At 40.4% G+C, this 19,293-nt stretch overlaps 1 protein-coding gene across 11 annotated transcripts in view; it reads left to right on the top strand.

Annotated features, from left to right (window-relative positions):
• Positions 1-19,293, top strand: part of plcb3 (phospholipase C, beta 3 (phosphatidylinositol-specific)) — a 48,695-nt gene that overhangs the window by 15,414 nt on the left and 13,988 nt on the right. For 5 of the 11 annotated variants that reach the window (XM_079669175.1, XM_079669170.1, XM_079669166.1 and 2 more), the window contains 9 exons: positions 11,589-11,657; positions 13,583-13,720; positions 14,818-14,897; positions 14,977-15,030; positions 15,251-15,323; positions 16,628-16,731; positions 16,912-17,078; positions 18,372-18,518; positions 19,118-19,275. In XM_079669175.1, the coding sequence (XP_079525301.1) occupies positions 11,589-11,657; positions 13,583-13,720; positions 14,818-14,897; positions 14,977-15,030; positions 15,251-15,323; positions 16,628-16,731; positions 16,912-17,078; positions 18,372-18,518; positions 19,118-19,275 (990 nt within the window). Of the gene's footprint in view, positions 1-9,732; positions 10,009-11,588; positions 11,658-13,582; positions 13,721-14,817; positions 14,898-14,976; positions 15,031-15,250; positions 15,324-16,627; positions 16,732-16,911; positions 17,079-18,371; positions 18,519-19,117; positions 19,276-19,293 lie in introns of those variants that run through there. The other 6 variants (XM_079669171.1, XM_079669169.1, XM_079669174.1 and 3 more) reach the window with 2 other exon arrangements.

Genomic DNA, 19,293 nt, shown 5'->3' with positions numbered 1-19,293 from the left:
AAAGACTGCATATACTGTTTAGATGTCACTTAAAGTAAAGAGATAGGCAAACCCTGCCTGGTTCTCTTGGTTAGTCAGACTCATGTGTGCTGTCTTCTTATTTTTATTGGCAGTAACACTTTTATAGGGAATTCAAGTTCCAAACATAAAATGTCACCAATGACCCCAGTCCTATGAATCACCCCCCTAAAGTGATAATGCTCATAGAATCACTAAAATAACATCTAAAACCCTTTTTTATAGACTTGCTTTCATGTGAAGTTGTGTTATTATTTGCTCCTTCCTTTCCATTTGTCTTTTCTTCCCACGACTCTCCTAGTTGGGACATCTGGGAATGTGGCAACATTGCTAAAATGAAGTCAGGTTGGGGCATGAACACACATGTGAAAGAGCCAGTTTCAGACAAAAGACGACAGGACAAAGTTGAAAGATGAGATTTGAATCGTTAACATCCATAACAATGACCTACAATGTTGACCAAACTAAAAAACTGTCCCATTAAATTATGGATTATTTTTAGATTAACAAAGATATGTAACACAAGTTGGTTTCAATGTCACATAAACAAAAAGAGAAAATAGCAGAGACAGACATGAACCAGATTTCTCAATCCCATGTGAGGACGATTACTGAAACTGTCACACTATTGTCAGATTTAATCTTAAAACAACAGCAACTTCTGACTCAACGGCCTCTTCTTCCCTGGGAATGTGACTATAAAGCGGAGCCAACTCATCTGCCTCATGTGCTGCAGTGTTTGGCTTTTCTTTCCTTCCTTACTTAATTAGTGCTTTTCATCTTTGTTAATGTTGGCATCACTGAGCTGGACTGTAGCTCTATTCTTGCTTCAGTAGCGGGAATGCTGCTCGCTGTTGGCCACAAATCTGAAATCTGTCTCAAAACATTCAGACCACCAAGGCCAATGAGAGAGAAAGGTGGGTATTTAGACATGTAGAAAACAGCCAGCCAGTGACATAATGTCATAATGGTAGCACTTTTTGTTTTTAATGTCCAAAGTTGGATGTTGCAGCGCCTAACATGTTTTTTTTTCCAGTCACATCTGTGGTGTCTTTATGCTGCACCTCCCAAAAATCACTCAGTTGCACGGTGGCTTCTGTCTACTTTTCTGAGCATTACGTTTCGTCAATGACGCAGTTTAAATCTTGCTCACAAAATCTGGACGGTAGAAATGAAACCGTGCTCCTCCTCTTACCTCCTTTTGGTCTATTGAACTTTCTCTCTCTGTTGTCTGAGGTTAAATCACCACCTCAGAAATAAAGACAAGGGCCGTGGCTTTACAGAAGTCCTATTTCAGTGATTTCAGTGAAACTTTAAATCAGCTCCCCTGGAGATTTTGAACCAGAGCTAGAAAGAAAGAGGACACGGCAACACAGATATCTAGCTATTATTAATCGGCTAATACGCTTTACACAGATGACTAGGGCATTCTGGATGGAACCCATTTCTCTGAATAGAGGGACCCAAAATATTTGATCTCCAGTGCGGTTTGTTATTTTTGATGCTCTGCTTTTCATTTCGCGTTGGATGTCAAGTTGTTCAGCTAAAGACGCTGCTTTTGTGTAAGGGTTATTCCCATATGGAGGTGATGAAGATGTTTTGTGTCTGTTTTGCATGAGTGCCAATGGTCAGGGAGAAACATTTATTTTTAGAAAGCTCAGCTAAGAAGTCCGAAAGTTTATAACCCAAAAACGTGTTAAATAACTTTTTAACAATGCTCAACTTGAGATGAGAGGGTAGAAAGTATCTTTTCGTTATCAAGGTGACATTCCATTTTATTAGAACTTCCCGTCCACTCTCCTATGGATTTGAGTTTAAGGACTCATGGAGGACTTTAAAACACACGCTCTCCTTCCGGTAACCCTTTTTTTTTTACAGCTCACTAATTACTAAGTATTTACCTCGTAAATAAAAGGTTAATTATACTACAATTAGGTAGTTGCCACTGGTTAAGAAGAAGGTACATACAAAGAAACCTCAGCTGAACTACTTTAATTCTATTGACCTAAGACTATGAAATAACAAATGATACGATAAGCCTGGTATCACCATGATAACAAACAAGTGCAGTTTCATTACAAAATCTGTAAGGAGGTTGTAACCAGGTCAAGAGTTCTTATATGTATACCAACCTGAACAGGTCAAAAGTACACACAACTTGGTGTGTAACAGTTGAGAGTGTGTCCTTATATCTCAGCTGTAGTTTCACTTAATGATCCTCCATAATAAGCAATTATTGTAACTAATAATTTAATTGACCATAGATTTACTTGGGACTGGAAGTGAGCGGTTACCTGCTATCTCATTCTCATAGTTTTGATATGGTAATGTGGGTCATTGGTATCACACGATATATCAAATATGACTTCAGAATGATCCTTATGTGCACCCATTTCTCTTTCTCTATCCATCATTACTCTGTCTTTACTCCTCTTTGTTTAGTCTACCTGCCTCCATGGTTCAACTTCTCTTTCAGACTTATTGGGCCAAATTTCCTCTTCAAATGTTTATCATCTCATTCCCTTACATCCTCCTTTTGTATATCCATCTGAATGTGTGTCCTTTCACCTTTTCTCCAGGTGTTCCTCCTCCCTCCATCCTCCCTCCATTTCCTTTCTGTTCACGTTCCTCCATCTGTTTCGTGTCACCTCCACTCTGTTTAACTTTTTCGTTTGAGTAACCGTCTTTGTATTTCTCTCATTTTCAGATATTTGATATGCTTTGGTCTTATTCGTCCTTTTCTTGGGGACAATATTATATTCTTCCTGCGGTGTCGCTCAGCTGTGCATTATATGCTCTTTCTCCATCTGTTAATCTTTGAAATGTCTCTCTCGCCCCCTTCCTCCGTCATCCTTTTCTCTCGGTTATCTCCCCCTCTTCACCTTTGTGTAATGTTCGGAGGTTCGGCTTACCAGACCTCTGACGTGTGTGTGTGCGTGCGCGTTCAGGGCCCAGAATTTCCCATAATTATTGAGTCAGTGGCGATAACATCACACACACACACACACACACACACACACACACACACACACACACACACACACACACACACACACACACACACACACACACACACACACACACACACACACACACACACACACCGATGGTTTGGCAGTGAGACCAGGCAGACACACCCCAGCATGCACCAGTCTGTTTTTCTTTCCTTTCACTCACTGTCCTTCCGTCTGTCTGTCTTTTCGTTACCAAATGTTAACATCTGTCCACTATTTGGGAAATATGTGTTATTGACATGCTCAGAAATATTCTTGCAGTTGAAAGAGTTCAGCTCCTTTAATCTTGTGATTTATATTAGTAATTATTCATTGGGTTTCTTGCAGGCATTAATGGAGCTGGGTACACAGGGCTTGATTTTTGTAGAAATAGTTGAAAGTAATGACGGCAGGATTCTGTTACATTGCGTACAAGCCTAAACAAACGTTGGTCTAACACATTTGATGCCGTTTGATGTACACACTGCCTTTGGATTGCATAAATTAGCAGTCTTTTTCAAGTGTTATCTTTGAAACAGTTCATGTGCAGCAGGAGTTCAGAATATATATATATTTAAATACATAAAACCCATATGATTAAAGCCTACTAAAGCTGTTTCTAAATGCCTGCCTTTCCATGGAAAAAGTGTAAATGTATTAGGTTGGGACCCCTTTATCAATCCTTAAGTGTCCATCTTATCCAGGTGGGAAACTTCCCAATACATCATCAGTCCTCCGAACAATAAAAAAACATCTTCATGGCAGCCTCTTATCAAACTATTAAAATGCCTTTTATTATAATGAAATAGTCATGTTAGACCTAAAAAAAAAAAACTAATTCCAACTCATTTCAAACTTCCTGAATACTGGTCGGTTGGTCCATACACAAAGTGCATGCCAGCCTGAGGGTTACACAACATCCACATCCAAAATCCACACATCTGTTACAACATATGTCTGCACCCCGCTGTTTACTCCGCTGTGTGTGTCCTTTCTCTGTCCTCTAGCCAAACTGTGCTTCATCTCTGTTTTACATGTGCAGGCTTATCTCAGTGTTTTCAGTGTTTAGAAGATGAGAGGATTGATGTTGGTACAATAACAGGATGATGGAGGAGGGGGGTTAAGGGGCTCTCTAAGAAGTTCGGGATGCATCATAAACTTTTAAACAGCTATAGTATAAACGAAAGAAGCTACTTCAGTGAAAAATGGCTTTCCCAGAGAGGATAACCTCGAATCAAAGTTTCCTTTTCAATACTTACTTATTATAATTAGGGCTGAACACTTTTGAAGCTAATTGTGATTATTCTCACTGATATTGCAATCCCATAATTATTCATGTTATTAAGAGAATAACCATTTTTGCATCGTTATTGTAATCTTCACTAAAATACATGTTAACATGATAATGTGGAAGGATTTGTTGAATAACATTTGTTGGCTGGCACATCTCTGCAGCTCCACACGACTTCATTTGGATTCATATTATTCACTTTAGTAAATATTGAATTTACTCCAATATTTGGACATTGCAATTTAAATCAAATTCGGATACATTTTGAGCCCTTCACCTGGATTTGTGTCAATTCCATCTCTATCTTGCACCTTCATTATTCAGGAATGTTGACATTTGATTATTCCTGTAGTTTGAAAAACAACACCTTGTAAAGCCTGGTCTCCACTGCACGGGCAAACTGGGTTTACCAGTCCAGATATCCATCATGGCAACTTGTTTCCCCGTATTTCATGTCTGCAGTCAGTTTCCACACTGCTGTTGCCAACGCGGACGATTTGTCAGCTGAAAGGTCGTTTCCAGTAAACTCCGAAGCCTTCCTGATGAAGTGTTGTCCTGGCCTCACCTGCCATGAGCTGAAATGCACCTAACACTACAGCTAATCCTCCTCACCGCTGTGTTTTACTTTGGCTATCCTTTCTTTATCACTTTAGCTGCTGGCTCCTGCCCTATTTCTAAACAGATAATCCACCTTCAATTCATCTCTCTCTCCCCCCTTCACTTCATCGTGTCTCTCTGTGTCGGGGGCAGCTGGTAGCCTTCAGAGAGACGAGGCAGAAGTTGTTCCTCTAATGTAAACTGAAGGATGACATTTCCCCCCTCTCCATCTTTTCTTTGTCTGCCACCTATAGCTACATTTATTTCTTCTTCTTCTTTCTCAGATGGTCCTTCCTACTAGAGTTATGACTCTTTCATTTCTTGCAACAACACTTCTAATCTCGCTCATTCCCCCTCCTTGGCGTGAGAAAGTTGGCAGGAAGTCATTCAGACATGGAGATGGGGGTTCTGGGGAATTTCGTCGTCCCCTCTCCCCCACCTCCTCCCATTCCTCCCCCTCCTCCTCCACATTTCCCCTTTTCTCTGAATTCCTCTCCCTCTCCTCCTGTCCTTCCTCCTCTCTCTCCGTCCCTCCCTCCTCCCTTAAGGTGTGCAGGTCATGTCAATAGCACCTGGTCCTTTGGACTTTGCCCTCAGGGAGGTCATTTAGTTGCCACGGAAGTGCAATTTAGGCTCTAATGGGGTGGAAGTGATTTCACATACCTTGACCAGATCGATGGGGGGGGATAGAAACCACAAACACTTGAGTTGTGACAATGATCTGAAGTGTGTAAGTCAAATATTAGAGGAAGTGGTGTCGGCGCTTTAGATTTTTTGTGTTCTGAATAAAGCAGCTGACATCTTTAAACTGCATATTCTGTCAAACATTTTTATTTTTTAAGATATAATATAGAGAAATGCAGCAAATATACCCTAAACCAGGCTTTATTCTTCATAACAGCCTAAAACTTCTTTAAAAAAATGCATTAAAAATCAACTTTTTATCTTAACTGGTAACAAAGGTTGTTTGTACATGCCATGCTTTTAATGTATCGTTAGCCTCTTTAAGCTTTGGTGGGTTTGTGTTTAAATGAGCCAGCTGAATTGTAAGTGGAAGGATTGTTGGCAGGTATAGGGAGAGATCTAATAAACATTATCTCCCTGACTAAAGTCAAACATCCACAAGGAATTAACTTTGAACAAGGGGTTTAGATAACACACACACACACACTCGTGCAGGAGGTCATTTTTCTCGCACACACCCCCAGTGAGCGGTTTGCAGGGGAAGTGGAGTGTGTCAGTCGATAATGTGACAGTTTGCTCCCTCTTTCTTCCCTCCTGGTTTCTGTACTCTGCTCCATCATATTCTGTTGACATTATCAGGCAGTGCACATGGCCGAGCAGTCTTCACTTTCACTCTGACACACACACACACACACACACACACACACACACACACACACACACACACACACACACACACACACACACACACACACACACACACACACACACACACACACACACACACACACACACACACACACACACACACACACACACACACACACAAAGTTTCACTGTATGGAGAAGTGAGACTCTGTCGGTATCGAGTCCATTGTCTGAGCAGATGCTTCCTCTTCTCCACAGAGTACATGTCATGGTGCTTTACTCATCCCTCCGCTGTTCAAACTTCCACCACGTGTGTTAGCGGCTTATCAATTCTAATTTAAATTCTAGTTTTTCACTACTGAATAGCGCAAAGGCAGATTGGGCGATACAAAAAGGTGGTTTGTTGACCATACAGTACTTATTTTGTTTGGCAGAAGAATATGTGCAAAAAGAATGTATTGCTTTGTACTAATTGCCTAACATTCAACATTTTAATGACCAACCGCTGAATTGATTTAATCGAGACATCCATAAAACTGAGTTTATCCAAAAAGAGTGACATCATAGCACCACTTTAAATCTTCTGGCTTATAATTTTCTTGAATAAAGGCATTCGGCACAAACAAAGCTGACTCAAGACATTTCCTAAGACGTAAGCCACCAATTCATTATGTCATCACCATGAGTCTTGTTTTAGAGGGTCTCTGTCCTGCCTCGTTTCTGTGCCTAAAACACTGTATCCCTAACATATGACTAAATGTAATACATCCCTCACAAATCACACAGACGTTCTGATTCAGCTTTGACCTCCTTGCCATAGTTTTCCCTTTTTTAATATGAACATTAATGTTGACTCTTTCTCTGTTCCACCTCCCAAAAATGTGGTTTCATCAGCTCTTTCTGGATATTTTATTGCTTTGTTTCTGTTCGTCTGCCTGCACATGCAGGTTTGGGTTCACTCCCTGATTTATGTGTGAGAGAGTTATGATTACTGCAGCTTTTTTGTTGTTGTGTTTGTGTGTGTTATGGTGTGAATTGGGCCAAGTCCTGCGTTTATTTATTTGTTTCGCGACATTTGGTATTGATTTCCAACTTTTTCATAAACGCTTCGCACGTTTGGACTTCATTTATTGTTTATTTTTCCAGCTTTGCAGCACTTCTACTGCTTTGTATTTGTGCTCATAATTCACTGATTACAAATGACTCCGGATCAGTCTGTTAGCTAAGTGACTAAAATGTTTGCTCTCTTTCCAGACCACAGATTAAGGAAACAAAGTGAAAGACAAAGAACGAAACAAAGAGATAAAAGGCAGAGCGTTATCTCAGGCAGAGGAAATATTACGAGGCGACAGAGAAAGAGATCCAGGGCTCTCCCATGTTTCACAGCGTATAAAGTGTCCTTCTCCTTCTTTTTCTCTAAACACCTTGCCATCTCTCCCATCAAGGCCATAAAACAATCTGAAGGTCTCTTTGTTCTACTTCTCCCATGTTTCTATGTCCTTTAAAGTCTTCTTCTGTCGAACTACCTCCCCAGAGGGGGAGATGTGTGCTGCTCTGGCGCTGTGTGTGTTCACGTGTCAAGTGTGTGTGTGTCGAGGTGGATCAGTTTCCTTTATGCCGTCATCGTGTGCCATCTGATAGGAGCTGTTATTGGTTATTGAAGGCTTATTTAGCTGTGCTGATCTTTCAAACGCACTCGCAGGCGCGTCACAGGAAAGGAGTGGCACTCTTTGGATTGTTCAGTTGCCCTTTTGTGTTTTTTTAATCTTAAGAAAATTAATGGGAGAGAGTGGCAATGGGGGGAAGTGGAGAATCCATCAAAGAAATAAAGGAAGGAAAGGAGTGAGTGAACAAGGACCTAATCAGAGTAGTATTTACCTTGCTTGTGTGTAGTGTCTAACAATAGACTAACCTTATAGCAATGGTTGCATCAAACCCACCTTTGCACGCAACTGCAGAAGGGCAACCCAATTACCCTATAGGATACTATGTCATGAATTATAATCTTATTTATGCTATCAGGGAGGAAATGGTAATTTATCGTGGATGTGATAACAAATCTATCATTTTAGAAGTGAAGTGAAGCCTGGTTTAAAAAATACAGGAATTATCATGTAATAAAACACAAATCATTATTTATTCTCTGTTTAGGCATGGTGATCTTATGATTTATGATATAGTCCTCTCATCCAAATGTGGGATACTGTAATAATAATGCATTTTATTTATACAGCGCTTTTCTGGAAACTCAAAGACACTTTACCGATAAAAACACACTTCAAATATATAAAACACAACATTAATTACAGATTAAAAGCAGCAGAAAAGGTGAGATTTGAACACGTTGAGATTGGGGCAGTCACGGATGTGTTTGGGGAGTGAGTTCCAGAGGGAGGGGGCAGCGATGGCTCTGCCCCCCCAGGTTGATTCCAGTATGTTTTTAGTGCCACTGTAAAAGTTTAAAGCATATTCTGATGGTTATCAGGATAATATCATGAATCACAATGAATAGACCAGTACAATTATATGGCAGCAATAGCCAAGTTCAAGGCTTCTGTGGTTGATGGCAGAAACAAATCTAATATAAAACACCATTAGAAATGTTTATGTCTCTTCATTAGAACTATAAAGGGAGCTTGAAACTCTTCTAGACTCAATAGACCACAGTGCATTGCAGCACATGCCGCTGCAATAACAACTACACCTTTTTTTAACTAGCAACACTCCTCGCCCACACAATCAGCCGCTGAGTGCAACAAGTTCACGGCAGTGGTGAAGAAGTGCATTGTGGAAAATGTAGGAAATCAACAAGCGAGCCAGAAGTACATGAAAAAAAAAAAGTCAATTAAAGTAAGCATAGCACTTTGTCACAACACAGGAGTCATTTCAAGCAACAATGAGCCTGCAGCCCAGTCAGGGGAGATAAATGGAGCGAGCTGTGTTTGGGCTCCGTGGGATGAATGCAGCGCTACAGCTGCCACGACGAGCTAAATATTACACACTGAAACGCACAGATACACACACGCTAACTGAGCAGAAGGCAGGAATATGTTAGGAATGTGCTCGCTGGGATGAGCGACCTTCACGCGGACACACGCACCACGCTGTGCGCTCGGATACACAACAGCGTGCCAAGACACACACATTTCTTCTTCGCGTTCACAAACTTCTCAGATCACATGCTGACACATTTGTACTCTTTTCGCGCGAAGATTTGCTCGTGAAGAATTGCTCTCGCTTCTGTGTCACATGCATCAAATCTTTAACACAGACACACACCCTTTCTTAGTTGCACAACAGGTCAGGATGTTTCACAAGTCAGGACCTGCATGTCGAGGATATGCCTGTCTGTATATCGCTGCGTCTGTGTGTGTGTCTTGCATTACTAGCTAGTAAGAAAATGTGAACTGTTAAAGACACACACACACACACACACACACACACACACACACACACACACACACACACACACACACAGGCGACAGACTAAGTTTTAGTCTCATTACTGCGGTCTCCAAGGAGTCTCCATGGTAATGGCAGAATGAAACCACGGCCTATGGGAGAGGAAGTGTGTGTGTGTTTGTGCACTTTTGTCGTCCCACAGACCCAGAAGTGGTTTAATTCCCCCAGGAAGTGAGTTATTCTCCACAGGCCAATCAGAGGACAAAGTTTGAGACAGAGGAAATCCAATTGGTCCAGTATTTCTGACCTTTAATACCCACGGCCAATCCCAAGAGCACACAGCCAGCAGGGCGATGACATCACTGCCCAAGTGAGGTAACGAGAGGAAGAGTTTACATACTTGAGCCAGGGACAGTGACCTTATGAGATGTATTCTGTGTTGTTATTGGAACGGAAACATGGGGAGAGCAATGATAAAACAAGAGCAAGGAGACAAACAGACCCAGTCAGACAGTGTAACAAGAAGAGCAACATAAACATTTGTAAAAAGTGAAAGCGCAAATAGATTCCTTTTAAAATACAGCCAGCAAAGCCACACAGATATAAGGAGAAAAATGATGAGTGACATACATGTAGTAGAAAGCTTGGGGAATGAGTGCACGGCTAAGCAAATATTTACAGTGCGCCCTCCTCTGTGTTTATGGCGGCTTTACAACCACACACTCCTCCTCCTGTTATCCCTCCCGCTCTTTCTCTGTCTTTCCAGACCACGCTTTCCTTCAGGTCAATGGTCTCGCTGGGTCGTTGTTTACTGTTATGCATTGCAACTATTTTCATATGTCCTCTCTGGGGATTTCCCGTTTTTTGCATGCCTGCATGGATACAAACACTACTTGTGTCGCAACATCAGTTATGCAAATGTTACCCAAATTGTGTGTGCAGTTTTATTTTTTCAGTTTTTTTAAACAAACAGTAAATATGTCACTGCTGTGTTTTATGTCTAAAAAAGCAGAAGAGACTGATAAGATAGACAAATGTGGAAAGAGAAAGTCGAGGGCATAAACATATAAAAAATACATTTGTGTTCCATCAGTATTTCTGCTTGTTGCTATGAATTGCAAACAGCAGAACATGTGTGTGTAAACATACTTACACCCATACCTGTTTATGTACATTTCCTGTGGTTGCAAACTCTACCCTCTAAGCGAGAGCATCAAATATCACCCCTTGACCTCAATATGGCCCGATTTTGAGTACTTATCTAAAAAACAGCTTGTCTTAAAATCACTGTTTTTCATCATTGTAATCTGTCAATTCATCTGTGTATTCTGCCCTCTGTTTTCTAAATATCCTGTTTCTGATACTGTCAATCTGAGAAGTGTTAGACCAAACTCAGTATTTCACAACACATCTGAAACCAGGAAAATAATTTGTTACTTTAAAAAGACGTTTGACTGGTGTCGTTGTTTTGAGTTGACATTCACAAAAACGCCCATGTTTTCTTCTGTTAGCATGAAAACATGTGCGTTTTAGCATAAATGAAAGCTAAGGCTGATGGTATGGCCTTTTGTTAAACAAATAAATGTGTGTTGGCCCTTAACTGTCCTTATATCTTTAGTTCAAAATTGCAAGTGATTACAGATGATGTATTACAGCTAATCTCACTGCTTCCTCTTTCCCTGATTTTCAACTGTGATACTGAATAGTACACCAAACGTGATGGCTATTCATTTGTTTCCATCCAAAAATACCAAATTCTGAGCTGCTCCGAAAATGAAATGAAATGTTTCTGGAATCCTGTTGACAACCAAAATACATTACCTCATTGGTTGAGTTAATAATATATTCCTAAACGTAGCTATTACTGATGCAATTGGGGAATTTCTGTCGTTGATGCAAAATAAGTGATCAATTAGGGATTGACTGACTTTTTATTTATTTAATCTGTTTTATAGGAGGTGGAGACTCTGGACATCAACACCATCAGGGACACCAGGACAGGAAAATACGCCAAACTACCAAAGGTGTGTGTGTGTGTGTGTGTGTGTGTGTGTGTGTGTGTGTGTGTGTGTGTGTGTGTGTGTGTGTGTGTGTGTGTGTGTGTGTGTGTGTGTGTGTGTGTGTGTGTGTGTGTGTGTGTGTGTGTGTGTGTGTGTGTGTGTGTGTGTGTGTGTGTGTGTGTGTGTGTGTGTGTGTGTGTGTGTGTGTGTGTGTGTGTGTGTGTGTGTGTGTGTGTGTATAACTTTGTCCTCTGACAAGAGGTGTGACTGTCACAGAAAGATGTGACCTTGTGTGTCCACTGTCTGCGAGTGTTTCCTCCCTCAGCTGATGGTGCAAAGGTGACGGAGCGTTAATGAGCCTGCTGACAGATGGGCTCTCAGACAGGAAGTGATATAACCAGTGACCGTTAGCGAGGAAGTCGTTTTGTAAGACATAGATCAGGCTGAAGGAGACGCTGATATTACGCTGCTAGTGGCTTTAGTGGTTCAAACATATGCTAGCTCCTGGGTCAAATTGGTTACAAAAAAGCTGTCACTGTGACATTTGATTCTGCTTTCATTTGGTTAAGAGTTCATATTTATTTGCTAATAACTCAAACCAAACATTTTAGGCATAATATCAGGAAAACAGCATTTCTAGGATCCATTATGTGAAATGTAGGCTGTCATGTGGTGATGACAGCTAAGTTATTTCGAAATTTGGTCTTTAGAGAAGGAACAAAAAAGAATCATATCAGACTGGTTCAACTGCCTAAAGTCACAAACTGCAGATAGTTTACAGAGATTTTATCAGAGAAAACCCTGGGTAAAAGAAACCTAAGTGTATGCCTCCTGAACTGCACCAAACCACGGGAGGATTAAATAAAAACAGCTCTTTAAATGATAAATAGATTATCATTATTTAAATGTTTTTACTTATTGTTTATTATTTATTTTAACTAAACAGAATGATCTGTATATTGGTCAAACTGTATTATCAGTACTATGTGTACTATGTCCTTCTTAAATGATTGCATAAATTGTGTCTACTACATTGACCACACTGTGTTAAGAACACACAGTAGACAGACACATTTGGGCAGAGGCGAACCATTTGTAAACTCCAGATTATATTCAACTACTTGTCTGTGTAATACTTAAGGAGTGCATTAATGGAGCACTCTTCCAGTCTTTGCGACCAATCAAATGCTTTTACAGCACAAACCAGCATTCACACACATCCATACAGAGGCAGAGGTGGCCCTACAAAGTTCCAATCCCAAAGGTGGACTAACATTCACACTGTTGGCAATGCCATCTGGAGCAATTTGGGGTTCAATATCTTTCCCAAGGACATGTCGTCCTGATGGACTGGGGCTCAAACCACTACCCCTTCCAATTGGACGACGACCGTCTACTTCCTGAGCCACGTGTGTGTGGGAAACACTGTAGATGTTCTATCTAAAATGTGGCTCTTGAAAATCCACAGAACTTGCTGTCAACAGTTTTACGAGGACTATTTCTATGGTTTCAGAGAAAACTGTTTAAAGTGAGGCCTGTGTAACGTCTTGAGTCACATGGACGCTGTTTGTTTTCTCCGTAATTTGATTGCACTGATCCTCTAAACTCTCGCTTGCTGCTTGAGTACATTTTGTGCGCTACTTTGGCCGGATTTGTCTTGAACATCCATCCGAGTTGATTAGTTAAATTGGAATGAAAGGGAGACATGATAGAGAGGAAGTGATGGAGAGACATTGAGTGTTAGAGACGGTTGGTGGCAGATAAAGAGTCTAAAAAGGAGGAAAGAGTCGTTTAGTTAATTAGATCAGAGTGCTACACCACATGCATCACATTTACTGTTCTCAGGAGGCCGAGAGCTGGAGCTGGAGCGGGAAGGATGGAGAGTGTTGTGGTCGATACATTATGTATGCAAAGTGTGTGTCTATAAAAAGTGTGTGTTTCTGTTTCAGGACGCCAAGCTGCGGGACGTGCTCGGCTTCGGTAAGGGGGGCAGCGTAGAGAGGAAGCTGGTAACCGTCGTCTATGGCAATGACCTGGTCAACATCTCTTACCTGAACTTCCAGGCCATGCAGGAAGATACAGCCAAGGTAACCATGGAAACCACCGTCCAATAACCTACTCACTTAAACCTGGCTTTAAAGGAACAGTTCACCCAAACTCAATCTAGATTGTTTAAATATGAGCTGCCTATATATGTGTGCCTTCTTTACAATATAAGCCGATGGCACTCACCCAAAACATTTATTCAAAACCACAAAAACATTATATTTTTTCAGAAATGACAATACGGTTACTTAAGATTAGCAATGTTGACTATAGAACTAGTTGTAAGCAGTTTCTTCTGAGTATATTTACTCAAGTCCCATTCTTAAGTACTACTTTGACATAAATGTACTTTTTTTTTTACTGCACAACATTTATTTAATTATTGTAGTTACTTTTCAAATCGGAAACCCATGTATGCCTTATTGATATGATGCAGTACAGTACACTACTCCTGAACACAGTATTAAACCATTTTAAATACACAAAATACCACATGAGCATGGTCCTATATGCATTTGTTTGTGATAAAAACAGCAATTTATAATATTCTATAGTAATATAACACTCTGTTATTATAATTTTCACGCAGGAAAGATCGTTTGCTGATAAAACTCCTAATTACTACTACTTTATCGACATTTTGACTTTTACTTGTAATCCAGTATTTAAACACAATATTCATCCGGGTACTTCTTCCACCTTGGGTTTCCTGTAGGAACTATTTTCTCTCTACCAAACTACACCTCCCAACTGTATCACCACACAAAGGGAAGCGTTCATTGTCTCATGGGCAAGAGGCTTGTGATCCACTCACACCAAAACAATCTAGATTAATAAATAGCGATACAGGTTAGACAGGTTAATACAGGTTAAGTGTTGAACTTTCCCTTTTATTTTTATCTTCCTCTTGTCATCTCTCCATCCTCTCTCCTTATCCCCTAAACTAGTCTCCTTCTTTCCTCAGGCCATATGCTAATTGCTCACTTTACGATGTTGACATAAAGGCATGTGCGTGTTTAGGGGTTGTAAAGAGGGATTTCTCCTCTGAGTGTGTGTGTGTTGTGTATATAGTAACTGTTCCACTTAGTTTTGACATCAGACGAAGAGTTAAACAACCCTGTTTTATGTGTGTTTCCAGATTTGGACAGATGAGCTCTTCACCTTGGCCACAAACATACTTTCCCAGAACGCATCGCGGAACACCTTCCTGCACAAAGCGTAAGAAGAAGTCTTATCTTAACTTTCGGGAACTGTAGATTTCAGATATTGGTTTTTAAACCCTCTATTTCTGTTTCAGGTACACTAAGTTAAAGCTGCAGGTGAATCAGGATGGGAAGATTCCTGTGAAGAAGTGAGAAACACACACATCTACCACATTTTAAACTTTGTACAGAATTGTAAACACCAGTGCTCTCCACTTCTTCATTTCCTTTCCTCTTCTCTGTCTCTCTTCCACTTTCTCTCGTCTTAAGTTCACTTTTGGTTTTACCTCCTCACTGTTGATGGTCATGCTAAAGGAATCCTTTTGAATAATGACTGCTAACTCTCCAAACTCTCTTTCTTTCTGTCAGTATCCTCAAGATGTTCTCAGATAAAAAGAGAGTGGAGACGGCTCTGGAGCAGTGTGGCCTCGTAACTAACAAGGTAATCATCTGAAGCCATCACTGACCACAGGGCAGCTTTAAAAATGCCTGTTCAGTATGTTGGTTCATAAATTTGAAAAGTTGCAAATCAGTCCGTCACCCTGGGGTGCTGCAAAGCATTCTCTGCATGCCTTTGCTCTGTCAGAAAGGCACCAAAGGCTGCAGGCTTGTGGGAGAGTAGCTTTAAAGTGGACATTTTAATGAACTTTAATCAAGAGTTTAAGATTGTTTTGGCACAGATGAAACAAACAACATATATAATGCTAAGGACTTTAAATACTGGTTCTCAGTCACAGCTAGATTTCTCTACTTAGCTTTGTGCTAAGCCAACCAGCTACTGGCACCTTCATATTTACCGAGTAGTGTAAATCTTATCACCTAACTTTGAATAAATACTTCTATTTCCTTTACCATTTTTTTTCCTGTTGCAATTAAGGTATGGGGTTTCTCTTTAATATGCAGTCAAAAAGACTTTAGAGCCACTGTGTCTAAAAAGATAAAGAGTTGTGCTAAGAAGAATTCCAAAGCTATGTTTGCCAAACCAGAAGTTTGGCTGCGACCAACACGGATGTTTAATAAGCACACATCGATTCACAGCTCTCATTTATTAACTGCGGATGATGCCAAGCTGTCACTCACATTTAGGGCAACATCAAACTAAACGTTTGGATTCGCAAATAAAACTTTAGATTGCAGTTATTGACAGTGCAAAAGGCTTATGCTTGATTGCAAAATGAAGACACAATAGTAACCCCATTTTAAGGTTGCATACACAAGATCTCAAGTAGGTGAGAAGTTGCACAATAGTCCTTAATACATTTCCAACTGTTAAAAAAACAGAAACCCAGGCTTCATTCATTCTTTCCAACCTGAAAGTCTCTGCAGTGAAAGGGACTGCAGGCGTGTGGTTTGTTAGGTGAACAACAAGGTTCCTTTTGTCTAATTGCCCAGTGAAATCTTTCTTGAAAATCAGTTTAGAGTCACAAGACATTTCATTTTTGAATAAGAGGTAAGATTGGGCAAACTGCAATGTCAGCACTTCTCTTTGTATTGTTGTGCTCTGGTGCCTCCTGCTGGAAGAGTAGCAGAAAACACATGAAGAGGGAAAAGACAGAAGGACATCTGATCCACAATTCTGGGCTTAATTATCTTCAGCCCTTAACATTTACAGTATTTCAATGTTTTTGGGGATCATTAGTAAAGATTAGAATGACTTACATTTAGGATTTTATCCTCAGTTTGGTCATTTTCCTTCTTTCTTTTCCCTCCATATCTTTCTATACAATCTTGTTTGTTCTCCTTCAGCAGACAGAGGGAATCAAGCCAGATGATTTCACGTGGGATGCCTTCCAGAAGTTTCTTGAAAGCCTTTGTCTCCGGCCTGAGGTACAAAGCATCTTTGAGGAAAGGTATGTGATAACATGTGTGATTTTTACAAACAAATCCAATCTCTTTCCATTATGGGTTTCCAAAGGTTTAACCCCCACCCTAAATTGTTTCATAATGGTGCTCTAGTTGTATTTGTAGGATTCCTTGTAATGCCAGCAACCTTTATCTGTGACACACACACACTCTTTTCTCTTTCGCAGTGGCTCCAAGAGGAAGCCGTTCATCTCTTTGGACCAGTTGATAGAATTCATTAACCATAGGCAGCGAGACTCCCGACTGAACGAGGTGCTGTACCCCCCCCTGAAGAGAGAGCAGGTCCGACAGATCATGGAGGAATACGAGACCAACGTCAGCCAGCTGGAGAGAGGTACGTCACTTTGAGAGTTCTTTATTTATGTGTACACATTCTTGACATTTAGATGCTTGTATCCAGAGCAGATGAAACATGTGATCTTCATTAATGAGAATCATTTTATGTCAATGGCTTGTGTACTCGAATCAAGCAACAACATGGGCTATATTGACAGAGAAATCTGAATTTGCAGCTGCAATCAAATGTTCTTTCTGCATCATGCACCAGCATTTGACGGAACAGAGATGTACGGTAATTGGATGCAAAGACAAACAAAATTAGCTTGGATTTTTGTGTCTTCACCTCTGGGTATCCAGGGGGCGTTCATGCTTTTGATACTGATAAAAAAAACATAGCTTAAAACCTGGTAGAAATTCCATTGTGTGATTAATAGAGCTGAAAAGATCAATCAACTAAACAATAACCTTATGGCCAAATAAATTATTGTTGAAGTAATTTCTCATGCCAAAAAGCAAAAGATGTTTCAGCTTATTTCGACATATCCTGCTTTCTCTTTTTTATTTCATATTAAATTGATAAAACAAGACCTTAGAAGACGTTGGACTTTGAATACTAATGTTCCATTCGATACTAATACACAGTGCTGCTAATATAAATCAGTCCTAGTTTTGTTACCTTTAATTAGCTGCCCAAAGACCATCCAAGGTAATGTCCATGTTACGCTGACCTTATTTAGCTGCTGAATCAAAGACCCACACTTAAAGAGAATCATGTCACGTAAATAAGAGTTCAAAGCAAGAGTTCAGAGTACGTGCAGCTGTGTCCTCTTGTAGATTTGATCTGTTTGTCCCAAAGCAGGGTTTACCAGCTGCAGTAGTACTGAGAGTATTACAGGTTTATTGGTATGATTGATTCCTGGTTCTTTTAAAGCAGCATGTTGTCCTTTTCTTAAATCCTGAGACATCCACTGAAATAGATATCTGTTCTCATCCAGAATGTGGGAATCAGCTGCGATTTTGATCAAATGTCCTCGACACGTGTTGCTGTGGATACACTGTAGAAAAACTGTGGAACTTGCACAGGCTTGTCTGCTGTTAGCTTCCCTGCTAGGACACCATTAAGCCAAAAACTGTGAGGTGATCAAGAATCCAGCCCGCAGTGTTCAGACTCAGCTGGAGCTCCCTTTAAGTCAGAAAACAGAAGCCTTTTTGTCAGTTTGAAATCGAGCACATTAATTATATTATCCTCCAGTCTCTGCCCTTGAAATCTTCAGAGCACCAAACAAGTTTGACCTTTTCTAACTACAGGTTAACACTTTTCATTCTTCTCCCTCTCTCTCTGTCTCAGATCAAATCAGTTTACAGGCCTTCACTCGTTATCTGGGAGGAGAAGAAAACAGCATCGTTCCTCCAGAGAGGCTGGATATCATCGACGACATGAATCAGCCGCTGTCTCACTACTTTATCAACTCATCACACAACACATACCTCACAGGTAAAAAAGATACACACCTCAGAACTTTTTTTTAATATTCAACATTTTCCAAAGAAGTAAACGTACAGAAAAAATGTCTGCGCCTTGAAAGATACAAAATAAAGAAATGAGGCAACTCTATAGAAACAGACAATGGTGACATTAAATGCACATTTTTGTATAAATGGATTAATGCTCATTGTCCTCAGTTCAGACCTTTTTACACAGGTATAATGAACTTAAATTCAGAAAACAATATTACAATGATCATATCAAAAACCATTGCAATGGTTTCTTACGTTTCTGCAAAAAAAGAGTTCTTCTATCGAAAGAGCGGCATGTTTTTTTCTAGAGTCAAAGTACTGATTACGATTACAGTTTTTCTAATGGAAGTAGAGGGGACTTCATTCCTGACCATTTTCACCATCAATAGCTTTTCTTGCCAGCATTTTAGGTAATTTCAAAGCAGATTTCAAAGTGAATTTGCTGACAATTCCAGAATAATTAGTTGCTTTCTTGCAAGAAATGCAGCCTAGTACCTATCTGAGTTTATCAATGCTAACTTTGAATATCTATCTTACATATAAAATCATTTGCCCTTCCTTTCTGTGTGTGTGCAGTGGGTCAGCTGACCGGCCTCTCCTCGGTGGAGATGTACCGCCAGGTGCTGCTGACTGGCTGCCGCTGCATCGAGCTGGACTGCTGGAAGGGCCGGCCGCAGGACGAGGAGCCCTACATCACCCACGGCTTCACCATGACCACTGAGATCCCTTTTAAGGCGGGGTCGATTTTCATT

The sequence above is a fragment of the Notothenia rossii genome (genome assembly GCF_949606895.1).
Source record: "Notothenia rossii genome assembly, chromosome: 3".
NCBI lineage: Eukaryota > Metazoa > Chordata > Actinopteri > Perciformes > Nototheniidae > Notothenia > Notothenia rossii.
Note: the sequence above shows the minus strand (reverse complement) of the source record. Positions and strands in the feature narration are given on the sequence as shown.